This window comes from Electrona antarctica (assembly GCF_951216825.1).
Source record: "Electrona antarctica genome assembly, chromosome: 6".
Classification (NCBI taxonomy): Eukaryota; Metazoa; Chordata; class Actinopteri; order Myctophiformes; family Myctophidae; genus Electrona; species Electrona antarctica.
In genome coordinates, this window is record NC_136811.1 from 47,179,179 (window position 1) to 47,198,708 (window position 19,530).

Below are 19,530 nucleotides of genomic sequence, written 5' to 3' on the forward strand. Positions count from 1 at the left end.
AAAAAACAATCTGAGAACCAATCTGAGAACCATATGCTGTTTGTTTCAATCTGAGAACTAGGGCTGTGAATCTTTGGGTGTCCCACGATTCGATTCGATTCCGATTCTTGGGGTCACGATTCGATTCAAAATCGATTTTTTTAAAATTCAAAAGCATTTTTTTCCAGATTCAAAACGATTCTCTATTCAAAATGATTCTCGATTCAATACATAGGATTTCATCACAATCTACTCCAGCCAACTGAAGTGACTATTATATATATATACTCAATACTACAGTAACTTGAAAATGACTGAAGACATGATGTTTACTGTGATTAGGGGGAGCTTACATGTCATATCACAAACACCATGTAGTGAAAACTCCTGTAACTGTAACCAGAAAAATAAAATCTAAAAAAAATAAAAAATCCATTTTTGGAAATTATGAATCGATTTTGAATCGTTCATAACGGGAATCGCGATTCTAATTCGAATCGATTTTTTTTACACCCCTACTGAGAACCATATGCTGTTTGTTTCAATCTGAGAACCCATATGCAGTTTGTTTCCTTTCAATTGGGCCGCCCAATAGAACGATGATAACAGGATGTTGGCCTGTCTGGTGGTCCGCCCTCAGCCCTCCTCTTCCTGCGGGGCGCCTATATGTTTTCATTCCACTGATCCCCAATGATCACCTTCTGAATGCCACTGCCGACAGATTCAGTAGCGCAGCTCAGAATCTGTTCTTGAGAGATTGCGGTGCCGCCGCTCTAATACGCAGCTCTGTCTGTCTGTCTGTCTGTCTGTCTGTCTGTCTGTCTGTCTGTCTGTCTGTCTGTCTGTCTGTCTGTCTGTCTGTCTGTCTGTCTGTATGTATGTATGTCTGAGCATGGACAGCCGAAACACCTCGGCAATACCACTGGATGGCACTGTTGAGCAGCGACACACACACACACACACACACACACACACACACACACACACACACACACACACACACACACACACACACACACACACACACACACACACACACACACAGTGCCCAACCTGATCATACTACAACGCGGCAGCGCCACATTTGAAATATGGAGATAAGAGTTTTCTGCCCGACAACAGCGCAATAAGTTCTACATTGGTAGTGAACACTGAACACTGGTTCTTTCCCCCCCCATTTCCTGAAGAGTCACGGATTTGGACAGCGACCCTTTTCTGTACTACGTTACAGGCTTATGAATAGGACGTATTCATTCATGCCTCCATCAGTTATAGCCTATCTGAAGAGAGCTACAGTGTACCTAACATCAACCAATTATCTGCTGCATGCACTACAGAGCAGTTATGACCTTATTCCTGGGGCTTTTTGTCTGCGTGCCTGTTTACTCCACCAGTCCACCATGGCTGTCTCTCTACCCGGGCTCATCACCAATGCAGAGTTGTGGTATGACATTTTCATTGAATTGCTTATTTCTTTTCTCCACAACAGCACATTGAGCGGTTGATAATATTACCAGAAACTCATAGATTTAGCCCTAAGCGTCTCCAGACACAGGCCACAGTGTCTATAATATGCCAATGTGCTACAGCTTTTTAAAATTATTATATAATTTCCCTATGTATTTCCCTGATTAAAATGTCCTATCTATATTCTGGAGACTGTATACTGGCTGTTCCTTGTTTCAGTGTTTGGGATTTCAATAATTGGGTCTTATCAGTAGCTACAGGTAATGCTGACTGCTTTCATCGTTCATTAAATGGAAGTTATTATTGAGACCAAAGGTCGCAGTTAACTATGGAATCATGCATTTCCCGTCAGTGTGTCGGCACACCATCAGTGTGATGGTCGGGCACCATCAGTGTGTTGGTCAGGCACCATCAGTGTGTTGGTCAGGCACCATCAGTGTGTTGGTCGGGCACCATCAGTGTGTTGGTCAGACACCATCAGTGTGTTGGTCAGACACCATCAGTGTGTTGGTCAGGCACCATCAGTGTGTTGGTCAGGCACCATCAGTGTGGTCAGGCACCATCAGTGTGTTGGTCAGACACCATCAGTGTGTTGGTCAGGCACCATCAGTGTGTTGGTCAGACACCATCAGTGTGTTGGTCAGACACCATCAGTGTGTTGGTCAGACACCATCAGTGTGTTGGTCAGACACCATCAGTGTGTTGGTCGGGCACTATCAGTGTGTTGGTCGGGCACCATCAGTGTGTTGGTCGGGCACCATCAGTGTGTTGGTCAGACACCATCAGTGTGTTGGTCAGGCACCATCAGTGTGTTGGTCAGGCACCATCAGTGTGTTGGTCGGGCACCATCAGTGTGTTGGTCAGGCACCATCAGTGTGTTGGTCGGGCACCATCAGTGTGTTGGTCAGGCACCATCAGTGTGTTGGTCAGACACCATCAGTGTGTTGGTCGGACACCATCAGTGTGTTGGTCAGGCACCATCAGTGTGTTGGTCAGACACCATCAGTGTGTTGGTCAGACACCATCAGTGTGTTGGTCGGACACCATCAGTGTGTTGGTCAGGCACCATCAGTGTGTTGGTCGGACACCATCAGTGTGTTGGTCAGGCACCATCAGTGTGTTGGTCGGACACCATCAGTTTGTTGGTCAGACACCATCAGTGTGTTGGTCGGGGCACCATCAGTGTGTTGGTCGGGGCACCATCAGTGTGTTGGTCGGACACCATAATTGTGTTCGTCAGACACCATCAGTGTGTTGGTCGGGCACCATTATGGTGCCCAGGTCTCGGGACATCATCAGGGATGGAGACCCTGATGTCATAGTAAATGCGACCTGCTGTCGCAGTTAAGCCCATATATGGAGATCCCTGATGTCATCAATATTGGCCAGCAACTCCACAACCTGTTCTGACATTCCATATGTTGATCCTTCCCCATCCATCCTTCCTCTTCGATGTCTCCCTTTTGACTTATACTGTACAGTACCTGTCCATTCAAATTTCAAACTCTAGACGGGCCTGCTGCCCCAAAGTTATTAGTGCAGCCGCGCCCGGCAGCCGGCGAAAACTAGAGTTCTCAACAGGCCCGAAAATTAAGGCCCGGTCCTACCTGGGCCCTCATCAAACCCTGTACCCTCAAGAGAATGTCCCCGCTACCACCCTTAGATCTACCATATACTGTATGGTGTTCACCTGTTGATCTGACCTCATCAAACCCTGTACACTCAAGACATGCTCCTTATATGGCCAGTACAGAATTCATTCCATGTTGATCTGACCCCCCTATTATTGTTTTTTTAAGAAGCACTTTAAAAAGCACTTGTTTGGTAAGCACTTTGTCTAGTATGTGTGCTTGCCTTCTGTGCAGTTTTAATGATTGGCTTTTGTTTTCTGTTTCTTTGTTTTCATCTTTGTATTTGATTGCTATTTATGCAATGTACTGTAATGCATGCCAAAACGGGTGGTGAACTTGAACTGAACTGAAGGAGACAGAGAGAGACAGAGAGAAATGTAACATTGAGAGACAGAGAGAGAAATGCAACATACTGTAGAGAGACATACAAAAATGAGAAATAGAGAGACATGAATGAGACATAGACGTAGAGAGAGAGAGAGAGAGAGAGAGAGAGAGAAGCCTGAGGATGGGTCAGGGTGGGGCTATGAGTGATGAGTCACCACATTGAGGATAAGGTTTAGAATGGTCTGTGAACACACCATGAGCATTAACACAATCAAACATCTTCAGTAGCCTCTAAGCAGCGCGTCGCAACGTGCACACGCCTCATGCACTCACACAGAGATGCACTGTGCGTGGCGCACACGTGTCCACATGGAGGCACACACTTACACATGCATGCTTGCATGGAAATTGCCAAATTGGAAATAGGAAACCCCAAACACCCAAGACGATGATGACGTTGAAAGTGTGTATGCGTGCACGCTTGACACACATTTTTGTTATTTCTTTTAATCCGCAAATTACAATTAATTTTACAGAGAAACAAATATAAATGTTGACAGGCATTTCCTGGAGGAAGCAGCATAATGTTGCGAGTCATCAGAGTCAGTCAGGGTGAGAACTATCTACTATATATATATATATATATATATATATATATATATATATACACTAGTATATCATCTAATCGCTTTTTTATAATTTGCTAAATCGGTTAGTACGAGTAATCGCTCAAGCATAATTTAATACTTTGTTGACAATGGTATTGCACGAAAATAGACAATCTACACGTTCACAATGTGCCACATTGCAGAGCGGTGTGAGCATGTAGATTGGCTATTTTTGCATTAATGAAAGAGAAAATGAAAATGTCAAATAGTCCCCCCCTTATCCGCACGCACGCACGCACGCACGCACGCACGCACGCACGCACACACGCACACACACACACATTTGACAGTGATTTGCTGGAGGTGGTATTATTATATTATTAAAGTGTGAGTCATGGTCATTCAGAGGACTGCTGCTAGAGCACAGGCCTGATGAGGCTGAACCTCTCATCTCCATGTCTTAACCAGTGGTGGAAAAACTACTCAAATGTTTTACTGAGGTAAAAGTATCAATACTGCAATATAGAAATACTACCACCGGGTTAGCAGAGATGGAGTACTTGTAGAGAGGCTGGGGAATTGGGAATTGGCTTTACTAAATTGGGACTTGAAGGGGAGAAAATGTTTTTCTTTTGTCTTGAAGGGGCATGTTTTGCACAATAACAGTCTTTTCATCATGTCTGCCCACGATCTCTGTGATTCATACAGTAGGCTACGTTTGTTTACCTCAGTCACTGATACTAAAATCTGATTTTTTTTTCTATGAACCTGTGACTTGACACCCATACTGTTATAAAACGAAAATAAAAAGATTTTGAAAAGAAAGAAATACTACCACATTAAAAATGTACTTGAGTAAAAGTACTAAAGTATGGGTATAAAAATGTACTCAAAGGACCACTTTTCAACCTATCTTCATATAATTGGTCCTCACCAATGTTCATGATAAAATACCACAATTTGTTTCTACTCGGTCTGTCTCATGATTTGCTGAAATCCTGCAGTGTGAGGTTTCTACTTGACACTGACAATATTCTCTGACTGTCTACTGCAGTGCTCATTAGCACACGACAACCGCCTGTGTGTGTGTGTGTGTGTGTGTATGTGTGTGCGCTCGCGAGTCGCGCGCGCGCGCGTGTGTGTGTGTGTGTGTGGGGGGTGGGGGGGGTTCAAGTAAGGTAATGGTAAAGGTGTTGAGGTGACTACATTAAATCAATATCTCTCTCTCTCTCTCTCTCTCCAACAAACACAGCTGAACTTCCGTCATTGAGAATCAGAGTAGACTGTTCTCAGTTCTCAGGAGGAATGGTGAACAAACAGGTGTATGGGATTGTTTAAGATTCAACAGCCACAACACACAAACAGCTTCTCTCTCTCTATCTCTCACACACACACACACACACACACACACACACACACACACACACACACACACACACAACCACAGCTTTATCACCTGACCCTGCCAACGACTGTTTGAAACTCCAGGAGGAAGGAAGGGTGTGTGTGAAATGAACCAGCTGAACACAGTCATTAATCACAGATCTTACTGCACACACACACACGCAGATCATGTCTGGATGTTAATGTCAAGCGTTGACGAGCAGCGTGGGAGACGCTGTCTAATTGCGCTTTTCGTCTGACATTGTTCTGAGATAATTGGTTGTGAATGGAACAGCAGCTAAACCATAACGGTGACCAAGGGACACATTTGTGCATTGTTTTTTTTGTTGTTTTTTTTACAGTGTGGCTGTGCGTGCGTGCGTGCGTGCATGTGTGCGCTAAACGGCTTGCAAAATTCTGTGCAACCTCTTCTATCATTAGCCGCCAAATAAAGTGAAGACGCTGTTACCGACTGATCTTCTTTTATTTTTTTACAGCACCGACCTTGTACATATATTTGTGAACATCATAGATAATGTCATTTTTTGCGGCTTTCGCCATTATTTGATATTTTGTATAGAGGGACAGACAGTAGGCTGACAGGAAATGGGGTGAGAGATGGGGGGGATGACATGCAGTAAAGGCCGTCGGGATCGGGAGTCGAGCCCGCGGCACACTGTCAGGCTCGGGCTACCGGCCAAGGTGCCTGGACCGCTGAGCCACGGCCCAGGCCATAGATATTGTCATTGATGACTGATGTGATACAGTATGTCACAGACTGATCACATGACGTCTGAGATCCACATTGGAGCCATGCCCTTCCTATTCTAGTTTGTATATTATATCGTCTCTGTCTGGATGGAAAACTCACATGTCCACATTTCCAGCAAAAGTAGCAGATCTGCTACTTTTGATTCTGTGTGACACTGTTGTATAGGGTAGGGGTTCTCAACCCATGGGTCATGACCCCTCGAGGGGTCGCCAAATTATTTTGGGGGGTCCCCAAATTATATAAAAAAAATAAAAAAACTGAATGGCTGTAAAGTGGAAATGAAGAGTTTACATATAGTACACATAGTACATGCATACACCTTCCCTAATGATTATGGTTTCAGGGGCGACTGTGGCTCAAGAGGTAGAGCAGGTCGTCCAATGATCCATGGGTCGGCGGTTCGAATCCCGGCTCCTCCTGGCTACATGTCGAAGTGTCCTTGGGCAAGACACTGAACCCCAAATTGCTCCCGATGTGCTGGTTGGTACCTTGCATGGCTTCCGCCGCAATCGGTGTATGAATGTGTGTGTGAATGGGTGAATGTAATGCACAATCTATGTAAAGCGCCTTGGATAAAGGTGCTATATAAATGCACCATTTACCATTTAGTATTTATTTATGGTGTATTGTCTCTATTATTAAGGTTATTTTAGCAGTCAATTTATATTGGGGGTCGGGAGGGGGCGGGGCGGGGGTCCCGAGACGTTGCCAAAGCATTTTCGGGGGTCCCCGGCCAAAAAGGTTGAGAACCCCTGGTATAGGGCATTCATTTACAAAACAGAGTATGGAGATGAAAAAGAAAACGCAATAAAACGGATACTCTCAGATGTGTTTCTATTGTGTGCCTACAGTATGCTCATGTGAGGTTTATGTATATTGCTCTGTTTTGAATCTTTGAGGTTAAGTTAATGTTCTCCGTGTGTGCGTGTGCGTTCTCCTCCTTCATTCAGGCTTCAAGTGCCCTGTGTGCTCCAAGTTTGTCTCCTCGGATGAGATGGACCTCCATCTGGTCATGTGTTTAACCAAACCCCGAGTCACCTATAACGGTAAGACTGCTGACACACGCACGCCACACACGCATGCACGCACGTACACACACACACACACACTCACTCACTCACTCACTCACTCACTCACTCACTCACTCACTCACTCACTCACTCACTCACTCACTCACTCACTCACTCACACACACTCACTCACTCACTCGCACACTTGCACGCACGCACACCATCCGCTATCTGGCTTGAAGTGTTCCCCATCACAGCAACACAAACATGTCTATTGATTGACCATGAGTTTCTTTCACTCACTGTTGTCGATCAGTAAGAGGTGTGTGTGTGTGTGTGTGTGTGTGTGTGTGTGTGTGTGTGTGTGTGTGTGTGTGTGTGTGTGTGTGTGTGTGTGTGTGTGTGTGTGTGTGTGTGTGTGTGTGTGTGTGTGTGTGTGTGTGTGTGTGTGTGTGCGGCCCTCTGGGGATGTGTGTTTGGTTATTGTTTTGCTAATGTGTACACTTGAGCTTTTGGAATGTCATATTTATACAAACAACCTTGCAGTGCACATCACCAGCCTTGGACACACAGTGGTGGAAAATGTACTTTTCCCTCCCTTTTACTAAATTAAACATAGCAATACCGCCAAAAAATACAAGTTTTGATTGATTGACTGGTTTATTAGACAGAAATGTAAAAAACAGCACCAGAGTACAGTCAAACTCTCAGTCCAAAAGGGATAGCACCTAAAACAGTCCTTGGGGTCTTGTTTCCATTTTGGCCCTATGCGATCAATTCATTATGACATGAAGAATGAACAAAATTCAATATCGTAGAAAAACAACTAAAAATCTGTATCAAAAATAAAAAAACACTGTATGTACAGGGAGGGGGAAAAGGAAGGGGGGGGTGATTTCCTCTCCTTTTGGCTGAAAGGTGGATTTTCAGCCCTGTTTTAAAAGATGCAAGTGATCTGCATTTTTTGAGGGAGGGGGTCAGGGCATTCCACGCTTGGGTGGCAGTGCTGTAGAAGGATCATTTACCCATATGTGACTGGATCTGGCAAAAAAGGCCCTCATTTCGACCAGAGTAATTTTTCTGTTTTTGAGTGGTGTAAACCACTCCTACAACTGGCTTTGTTAGTTTACGTGTCTGTCTGTTTTTCTGTCTGTCTGTTCGTACCAAAAAATGAGCATGGTTGCTATGGTCACCCAGTTCACACGGGTGTGATTTCATTACGTCAGACATTACGTCAGACCACAGCTGATCAGTCTATATAAGACCTTACACCACTCAGTTCACACAGGTGTGATTTTTTACAGATTATTGAAGTACAGAATTTGTTGTGAAAGTGGGTGGTACCAGATCGTTGTTCTCGTTCCCTCTAGTATTGTGGCTGTGGGTGTCGCGCACTTTTTTTGATCACTTCGCTCACTATAGTCAGGTATGCGATTGCGGGCACTGAGGGCATTGAGGGCAAGGCTGCATTTACACTTTGCTTCTACCAGTTGCCAGTTTAGACTTTAGCAAAATGGGTTGGGAGGTCTGGAGTGACATTGGGATGCTGGAGAACCAAGAGGTGGAAGCATTGTCAAAGGAGGGCTGAATTTGAGCACCCACAAGAGTTTTGAGAGCACTTTTGTTGACAAAAGAGGACATTCTGCCCAGGAATCTTGTTCTTTGATTAACTTTTCTGTATCGGCATCAGAATGTACTTACAGTGCCAAAGTAAAAGGTGGCATACCTTAAACCAAAAGGTGGTTACGGTATGTTTTTTTGTTTTTGTAAATGAACGCCCCACTTCATCATAATACAGCGTCACTTGGAAGTATCAAAGGTAGCAGATCTACAAGCTCGAAACGCTGAGCTTGTAGATCTGCTACTTTTACGTTTGTCATTAGAATCCTGTAAAGAAGGGGGCACGGTGGCACAGTCGGTAGTGCTGTCGCCTCACAGCTAGAAGGTCCTGGGTTCGATTCCCGCTGGGGATGCTGTGGGCGCTGGGGGCGCACTCTCTCCTCCGCGTCATCAGTGCCCATACCCGAGGCGGGTTTGGCGAAAGGGCCTTTCTGTGTGGAGTTTGCATGTTCTCCCCGTGTCCCCTAGGGTAGATACCCTCACAAAAGACATGCAGTAATCCTGGTCTCTAAACTACCTCCCCCTGGCCAGCCGGGGCGCCGGATGGAGGGGAAAGGAACTGGTCGGAATAACGTGTTCCTTCCATGCGCTACATCCGGCCGGGAAAACTCTCCCCTGTCAGGTGAAAAGAAGCAGCTTGGACTACTCATGCATATAGTAGGAAGCATGTGGTCAGTCCGCTGCCCCCCCCAGGTTGGCAGAGGAAGTGTAGCGCCCAGGATTACATTAGATAATTGACACTGGGTGAAGAAAATGGGTTGCAAAAATCGTGGGATAAAAAAAAAAAAATCCTGCAAAGTAACAGTTTTGGACATATGAGGTTTCACCCGACAGACGCTATGTAGCACGGCTGATGTGATTACGTGAGCGCAGTGAGGAGCGCCTGGATACAGACCCAGCTTTACAAGGTAAACAGAGTTCCAATCTAATTAAACAGTCTTCTTGTCTTGTCTCCCTGGTCGTCTCTGTATCGGCTACGCTTTCAGAGCAAAGCCCTGTTTGTTTGTTTTATATTGACATGCCCTTCCAAACGAAAGTGAAAATAATCCAAGGTTCTATCATAAATCCCCCTCAACTTGGGAGTTAACCCATTAAGACCTGAGGCTGATTCTACAAATATGTCTTCTACAGTTTCTATGTCAGTTTCTATGTCAGTGGTCCTCAAACGTTTTAATGTCAAGGAGCCCCACAATTATATATATTTGGCCGCCGACCCCCATCTCAAAATGTTTTGTTCCAGGAACCCCCAGAAGCAAAGATTTGAGTTACAAATGTTTGCTCAAAATTCAAATGTTGTTGACGCCGACTCCGTGTGGAAACTGAGCATGTGCATTTTTCATTAGACAGGGGTTTCCAACGCTTTTCATCAGCTGAGACCCCCAAAAGATAAATAATTTCTGAAACCTCATTATGCCCAAAACTGTTACTTTTCAGGATTCAAATTCAGAAGCATCAAAATAGCAGATTGACAAGGAAAAAATTAAATAAAAACACAAAATGTTGAAAATATGGGATCAAAACAATACATTAAGACCTGACAACTCAAGCCCTATATAATTGTTAAAATAGCCGATCTGCAAGCACTGCATGATGCAACACATCATGAGTTTGTAGATGTGCTATTTTCTTTGCATCCATTATTTGGGAAACACCGACATGGATTATGACTGGGAGGAGGGTGCAGAGCGGAAACACTGACATGGATTATGACTGGGAGGAGGGTGCAGAGCGGAAACACTGACGTGGATTATGACTGGGAGGAGGGTGCAGAGCGGAAACACTGACGTGGATTATGACTCGGAGGAGGGTGCAGAGCGGAAACACTGACATGGATTATGACTGGGAGGAGGGTGCAGAGCGGAAACACTGACATGGATTATGACTGGGAGGAGGGCGCAGAGCGGAAGCACTGACGTGGATTATGACTGGGAGGAGGGTGCAGAGCGGAAACACTGACGTGGATTATGACTGAGAGGAGGGTGCAGAGCGGAAACACTGACATGGATTATGACTCGGAGGAGGGTGCAGAGCGGAAACACTGACGTGGATTATGACTGGGAGGAGGGCGCAGAGCGGAAACACTGACATGGATTATGACTGGGAGGAGGGCGCAGAGCGGAAACACTGACATGGATTATGACTGGGAGGAGGGTGCAGAGCGGAAACACTGACATGGATTATGACTGGGAGGAGGGTGCAGAGCGGAAACACTGACGTGGATTATGACTGGGAGGAGGGTGCAGAGCGGAAACACTGACATGGATTATGACTGGGAGGAGGGTGCAGAGCGGAAACACTGACGTGGATTATGACTGGGAGGAGGGTGCAGAGCGGAAACACTGACATGGATTATGACTGGGAGGAGGGCGCAGAGCGGAAACACTGACATGGATTATGACTGGGAGGAGGGCGCAGAGCGGAAACACTGACATGGATTATGACTGGGAGGAGGGCGCAGAGCGGAAACACTGACGTGGATTATGACTGGGAGGAGGGCGCAGAGCGGAAACACTGACGTGGATTATGACTGGGAGGAGGGCGCAGAGCGGAAACACTGACGTGGATTATGACTGGGAGGAGGGTGCAGAGCGGAAACACTGACGTGGATTATGACTCGGAGGAGGGTGCAGAGCGGAAACACTGACATGGATTATGACTGGGAGGAGGGCGCAGAGCGGAAACACTGACATGGATTATGACTCGGAGGAGGGTGCAGAGCGGAAACACTGACGTGGATTATGACTGGGAGGAGGGCGCAGAGCGGAAACACTGACATGGATTATGACTGGGAGGAGGGTGCAGAGCGGAAACACTGACGTGGATTATGACTGGGAGGAGGGCGCAGAGCGGAAACACTGACGTGGATTATGACTGGGAGGAGGGCGCAGAGCGGAAACACTGACGTGGATTATGACTGGGAGGAGGGCGCAGAGCGGAAACACTGACGTGGATTATGACTGGGAGGAGGGCGCAGAGCGGAAACACTGACATGGATTATGACTGGGAGGAGGGCGCAGAGCGGAAACACTGACGTGGATTCTGACTGGGAGGAGGGCGCAGAGCGGAAACACTGACATGGATTATGACTGGGAGGAGGGTGCAGAGCGGAAACACTGACATGGATTATGACTGGGAGGAGGGTGCAGAGCGGAAACACTGACATGGATTATGACTGGGAGGAGGGTGCAGAGCGGAAACACTGACATGGATTATGACTGGGAGGAGGGTGCAGAGCGGAAACACTGACATGGATTATGACTGGGAGGAGGGTGCAGAGCGGAAACACTGACATGGATTATGACTGGGAGGAGGGCGCAGAGCGGAAACACTGACGTGGATTATGACTGGGAGGAGGGCGCAGAGCGGAAACACTGACGTGGATTATGACTGGGAGGAGGGCGCAGAGCGGAAACACTGACGTGGATTATGACTGGGAGGAGGGCGCAGAGCGGAAACACTGACATGGATTATGACTGGGAGGAGGGCGCAGAGCGGAAACACTGACATGGATTATGACTGGGAGGAGGGCGCAGAGCGGAAACACTGACATGGATTATGACTGGGAGGAGGGTGCAGAGCGGAAACACTGACGTGGATTATGACTGGGAGGAGGGCGCAGAGCGGAAACACTGACGTGGATTATGACTGGGAGGAGGGTGCAGAGCGGAAACACTGACATGGATTATGACTGGGAGGAGGGCGCAGAGCGGAAACACTGACATGGATTATGACTGGGAGGAGGGCGCAGAGCGGAAACACTGACATGGATTATGACTGGGAGGAGGGTGCAGAGCGGAAACACTGACGTGGATTATGACTGGGAGGAGGGTGCAGAGCGGAAACACTGACATGGATTATGACTGGGAGGAGGGCGCAGAGCGGAAACACTGACATGGATTATGACTGGGAGGAGGGTGCAGAGCGGGCAGGCCTGTTGTTGCCAGCACGGCTGTCATGGGATATTGGCCAGGTACAGTAGTACACCTATAGTTCTTCTGTTAACCCAGGGGTTCTCAACGTTTTTGGCCGGGGACCCCCGGAAATGCTTTGGCAATGTCTCGGGACCCCCGCCCCGCCCCCTCCCGACCCCCAATATAAATTGACTGCTACAATAACCTTAAACCATTTTGGGCGGGAACCCCTTTTGGTGTTTTAAGCATTATGTTATAATTTAGCTATTGAAAAATAGCAGACCTACAAGCTCGTAGCGCGCCACCGAGTGGCGCGCTACGAGCTTGTAGGTCTGCTATTTTTGAAAAATCGTGAAAATAATATAAATAAATAATTTGGGGACCCCCTAAAATAATTTGGCGACCCCCCGAGGGGTCGCGACCCACGGGTTGAGAACCCCTGTGTTAACCCACCACCTTTTTTTTCGACACAACCATTCACACTTCATACTTTGCACCTATACATGCAATGTTGTGCTTGTTTTGAAGTTCTATATTCTAGATTAAGGGCGACTTTCTCATAGCGAGCAAAAATATCGAAAGCCCTGCACATGATGCCTCACTTTGGTGTGAAACGGGCTACAGATGCCTCAAGACCTCAACCACCAGATCCAGAAACAGCTTCTTCCCCTCAGTCATTACTCTATCTCTTTGACCAAGAGATAGAGTCCCCCCCCCACCCCCCGGTTCAATAATATGAACTCTTCACTGACTGTACATACACTGTTTTTTTCCTTACTGCTTTTTATTATTGGTACCTTACTGGGTGCTACTACTAACACAATTATGATTGCTTTTTGTACTGCATTGGATTGAAGCCAACAGATTAATTTGGTTGTACATGTGTGTAACAGTGTTCAATGACAAAATAAAATCCATCCATCCATCCATCCATCCATCCATCCATCCATCCATCCATCCATCCAAAAAGCATTGTGCACCCCGGTCCTCCCATCAAACCCCGCCACGTCTAATACAGCCGGGGGGAAGGGGGGGGGGGGGGGGTCTCACCCAGTGCAGAGCTATCTGCGAAGAAAAGGCATGTGTCTCATAAACACGTGCATGAGTCACCGAGCTGGGAACAGAGATCTCGCTGCTGATGTGATGTGACACTGCTTTTGAAATGACACGAAGAAGGATGCTGTTCTACTTATTCCTTTGTATTTCCTCCTGTCTCTTTCTGTCCCTATAATTCTCCAACCCATTCTGTTTTACATCACCATGGTCGTCGCTGTTGCTGAGTGTACAAATTGTAGTATGTCCAAAAGGTTATTTTTGCCAGGTGAGACCGGACATACAGGCCCATTTTTATTAGCGACCTAGTCATGACTGACTGCCCCCTGAGCCAATGGGAGTCTGACCTCATACTGCCTAAGCCAATGGGAGTCTGAACCACTTGTGCAGCCATCATATCTATGGTATTAACGACCTAGTCATGATTGGCTGCCTCCTAAGCTATGACACACACACCACGGAAGTCACTGCAACGCAGAGCGGAGCCAGAGTGGAACATCGGCTAATGTTATGAGCTAACTGTAGAGCAGGAAAGCCATAACAAAACACAGTGATTTAACCAACAAAAGGACGTTGCAAACTAACGAAAACAACGGCCGCGAGGTTGTGACAGAGAAACATACACGTTAAAAAAAAGGAAACGTTAGGAAAAAAAATCACACCCGTGTGAACTGAGTGGTGCAACTCCCCTCTCCCCCTGCCTCTCTCTCTCTCTCTCTGTAATTAGCAGGCAACAGTGCAACACTCTCTCTCTCTGTTTCTGGCACAACAGCGCCACTTTTGCCCCTACTGGTACTTGGAGTGGTTGCACCACTCAAAAAAGGTGGACAGATGTAGTACACCAGAGACAGCGCTTGTTCCACCTGACAAATTTGACTACGTCATCATTTCTTGTAGAATCTTCTTTATCATTATTATTAAAATAGTGAATATAGCCGATATACAACATATCGGTGCTATTTTCATTACTTTTTTTGTATTATGAAGAAGAGCGCATCATCTTATGGGGAAGAAAACATAACATTTTATAACATGGACATATGAGGTTTGTCCATGCCCACAATGATATACAGCACACACACACACAAACGCGCACGCATGCACACGCACACGCACACACATACACATACACATGCGCAGAGAGACAGTCTTGAGTAGCGTCCAAAGCAGACGGAGATGGTGTTTGTAATCATAACATCCTCCCTTTTGGATTGATTTGAAAGGCCTTGATCAGCCTGCTGTTGTTGTTGTTGTTGTTGTGTCATTCCATCCTCTGCTCCTTTTGCTTTGTGTTTGCTGGAACACAGATTATAAGGGACTAAAGGGAGCTGCTGTTAACGACATGAATATGAAATCAGAGGAGTTTATTAGTGAGGTTCATTGTTGGGCATTGTCTTAGATATGCAGCACAACACAATGAATGAGGCCTTTTCAAAGAGACTCGGAGATAAACATTCTTCCTAACAAGTGGTGGAAATGAACCAAGTACAGTTGGAGGCCATCGATATTGTCCTTTTCTTTTTGCTGAGGTTTGCGTGATCTGCGCAAAACCCCTTTTGGTGTTTTAAACATTATGTTATAATTTAGCTATTGAAAAATAGCAGATCTACAAGCTCATAGCGTGCCACCGAGTGGCACGCTACGAGCTTGTAGGTCTGCTATTTTTGAAAAATCGTGAAAATATTTATTTCAGAAAACTGGAGGATTTAGAAGGATTTTTTTAAATTTTGAGGTCAGGCCTAAATGGGTCAAATGATAAGGGACAATATCGGTGGCACCCAACTGTACTTATACATTTACCTTTATACTACTCGTACTCCATTACTACATGAAAACAAAGGGAGTCAGCCAGCGCGCCTCATCACAGGAGCAGAAGGGATAGACACTGGAGCGGCTCGGACAGCCTAAGCCTTTTATTCAGGTGCTAGTACAAGAAATGACTGACATGTGATCTTTTGGTCTTGGTTTAACTGTCCTGGCTGTTATCCCTTCTACTACTGCACTACATCTCAGAGTATGGCATTGCCGTGGCGTTACAGTATGGCATTGCCGTGGCATTACAGTATGACATTGCCGTGGCGTTACAGTATGGCATTGCCGTGGCATTACAGTATGACATTGCTTTACTAATGCACCTGCCATGTTTGAGGAGAAGCAGAGCTTGGGCCGTCTGTGCTTTAAACAAAGATCAACTGGCTCTGCTGGCTCACTGCATGGCATGGAATTGATTTAAGAGCACAGCCTTATCAGCTTGAATAGCTGGATAATTTCCTCTAGCTTTCTCTTGGGGATATGAGAGCTACAGTATGCTAAACACTGCATGCCCAAATCAAATCAAATCACATTTATTTATAAAGCACATTTAAAAACAATGTTCATTGTACCAAAGTGCTGTACAACATCTCATCAATATCATAGGCACAGACAATAGGTGCCCAAAAAATACAGACAATTAAAGAAACACATTTATGAGCAAACTGAAGTTATCATAGGAAAGATCATAATAATGGATCAACGGAGGGGGAGGTTCTAATGGAGTAGGGGATGGTGTTCCATAGCCTAGGGGCTGCGACAGAGAAGGGATGGTGTTCCATAGCCTAGGGGCTGCGACAGAGAAGGGATGGTGTTCCATAGCCTAGGGGCTGCGACAGAGAAGGGATGGTGTTCCATAGCCTAGGGGCTGCGACAGAGAAGGGATGGTGTTCCATAGCCTAGGGGCTGCAACAGAGAAGGCACGGTCTCCCCTAAGCCTCAATCTGGTCAGTGGAACCTCCAATAGCTCCAGGTCTGTTGATCTGAGGTGCCTAGTGGTGGGGGGGTACTTTACCAGGTCAGAGATGAAGTCCGTTCAGGGCTTTGTAAACAAATAAAAGAGTCTTAAAATCAATTCTAAATCGCACCGGCAACCAGTGGAGGGAGGCCAGGACGGGAGTTATGTGGTCTCTCTTGCCCAGCCCCACACTGTCTGTCTGTCTGTCTGTCTGTCTGTCTGTCTGTGTCTCTCTCTCTCTCCAAATCAACTCTCAAACCTTTTCATGTCAAGGACCCCCAAACGTATTTGGCCGTGGACCCCCCATCAGAAAAGGGTTTGTGCCAGGGAGAGCCCCAGAAGAGAAGATTTATGTAATACAAGTTAAACGATATTTCTTTAAACTTTAAAAAAATAGCAGATGTGCAACAGGACCCTACTTTGAGAACCAATGTTGTATGCACGCACTGACACAGATGCGCGCACACACACACACATGCACGGCACTCTGCACATGATTTTCTTGCAACAACAGCCACTTGTTGTGGCGTGGTTTTCTTACAGTTTGTGTGCGCAGCTCGTTGTGGTTTGGTGAAATCTAATTCCTCTTTCTTCTGTCACATGACACCGTAGTGGTATGATGCTCACACACACACACACACACACACACACACACACACACACACACACACACAAACACAGTAACAACATCAATAAACCCCCTCGTGCATCCCCATGCATTGATAAACAGGACTTCATGGACCCCTTAGCTGAGAGGGAGATGCAGCAGGGACCCCTCCAGTACATATTACTTTTCCATAGATTCATAAACTCCTACACTTGTTTGACAGCAATGTCGTCAGTGTTTGTTGGAGTAGTGTCAGTGTGCATTTTCAGACATTTAACCACTTCAACTGTAAAACAGGACCTTTGGCTCTGTACAGTATCTGGTCTGCTTTTTGCCCCTTTTTTACACCAAACCTCTTTGCTGAAAATGTGTAGATCTGATATTTTCTGACTAAAGTTCTCCTCGGAATAAGGAGTATAGTGTCGAAGTGGTTTTAAACTATTTTGTGTGTGTGTGTGTGTGTGTGTGTGTCAAAGTGCTACTTAAATGTAGCTGTTAAGTGTTATGCATATACTGTGTATAATATACTGTATGTAAAACAGCCGCGGATTTAGAGAGACATAAAAAGAAATAAAAAGAGACAGCAGTAGACATAGTTAAATGTAGATCCTTTTGGTCGGCTCGGTACTGGGTAGGGCCACTACTGCTCGGTTGACTATAGTGGTTTTAAAGCTCAAAATGCAATGTATCCTCTGCCCAAACAAGCTTTTCTGTATTAGCTCGGCAGTCGAAATGTCAGTCTTCGAGCTGAAGGGGGACCAGGGTTTAAATCCTGCAGGTAGGACGTGGAAGTTACAGATCTCAGATTTAACTTGAACTTAACTTAAACCCCAGACTGACTCCTTATTGTGTGGAAGGCTTCCGTAGATCGACAAGCTCACAGCTCACGTGTCACAAGCTTGTGGATCAGCTATTCCCAGCTAAAGCTTTATCCCCACAAGAACAGAAAACAGATAAAGACACTAGTATAGAGCCCTGAGGGACTGACGTCTGACGTCGAAATTTAAAAAATGTTTTTCTGAAAAACCTTATGTTTCTGTATCAGTGGTTCTGAAAAAGGCACATTTTCACGATTTTTCAAAAATAGCAGACCTACAAGTCAATAGCTCGGCACTCGGTGCCGCGCTATGAGCTTGTAGATCTGCTATTTTTCAATAGCTAAAGTATAACATAATGCTTAAACACCAAAAGGGGTTCCCGTACAGAATGGGTTAAGTGGTTAAAAGGCCTTCCTGCGTCTAACGATGGAAGTGAGGCTGACTCATCATCATCCTCATCACAGACACTGGTTTTGACCTGTGGTATTTTGAGGGAAGCCCCCTCCTCTTTCCCCCACCTGCTTCCTCTTGGACTGCAGCGGTGGCATTTTGTTTTTGACGGGCGGGGAGGTTTCGTGGTGCCTCGGTGGCTCTGGGGCAACACTCATCTGTCAAGCAGACTTGATGGATTAAGGAAGGATGCTTGTTTGGTGGAGTGCATGCCTTAGCCTGCCTGCCTCATCATATTATTTAAACTCGGGGAGTACAGTTGTCAATGCTCATTGTCAATGCAATACAGGACACAATACTCGAACACGTAAAGCCATTCATAACATACGACAAAACACATGAATCAGATGACAGAAAATACAAAAAATTAATAAAAGCAGCTAAAACAATGTAATAAAGCAGTTAGAATCTTGAACAAAAGAAAGACCATTGCCCTGAATTGACCCAAAGAAGAAAGTGAACTGATGTTTAAGTACCTCTATAATCTACAGATCAACTTGACTATCTATCCCACACAGGGAAAGGGTCCAGTCCTCTACTAGCCTATAGCCTAGTTTTTAGGCTCTGGTCTAAATACTAGACTATAGGCTATTCACAATTCATTGTGAAAATGAAACAAGTTCACTCAACACATCGTTATGTCATGTGTTGAGAGGTCCCAATTTGTATTTATTCATTTATTTCCATGTGTGGAGTTTCCTATACTCAAAGTAGCCTGGTAAAAGTGGTTAAAATAAATATATCTTTATGGTATGGGATTTGCGAGTGCTGATATAGTAAATGAAAACATAATTCATGACTTTTGTAGAGCTGTATATATTGCAATAATAATGTGTGGTTGGCACAAAATCCCAAGGACGGACGGACGGCCTGGTGGAGACAATAATAGGGTTTAAGTGGATATAGTGGGTAGTGAAATTAAATTAAAATGGGTCACGACTTTGGGAACCACATGGACTACAGTGTGTTTGAGAGCTCCACACACACAGCCCATGGCGTTGGAGCTGTAAAAGGCTGTGAAACAGGCTTATGATGTGGTCTGTCTTGTCTGTCTGTCTGTCTGTCTGTCTGTCTGTCTGTCTGCTGGCTTTCTGCCCACAGCACACCTGTAAGGGCTGATTTGA

At 45.7% G+C, this 19,530-nt stretch overlaps 1 protein-coding gene across 2 annotated transcripts in view; it reads left to right on the forward strand.

The window, feature by feature from the left end:
• znrf2b (zinc and ring finger 2b) overlaps positions 1-19,530 on the forward strand; it is a 146,966-nt gene that overhangs the window by 71,110 nt on the left and 56,326 nt on the right. For both annotated transcript variants that reach the window (XM_079502648.1, XM_079502647.1), the window contains exon 2: positions 7,118-7,213. In XM_079502648.1, the coding sequence (XP_079358774.1) occupies positions 7,118-7,213 (96 nt within the window). The remainder of the gene's footprint in view (positions 1-7,117; positions 7,214-19,530) is intronic.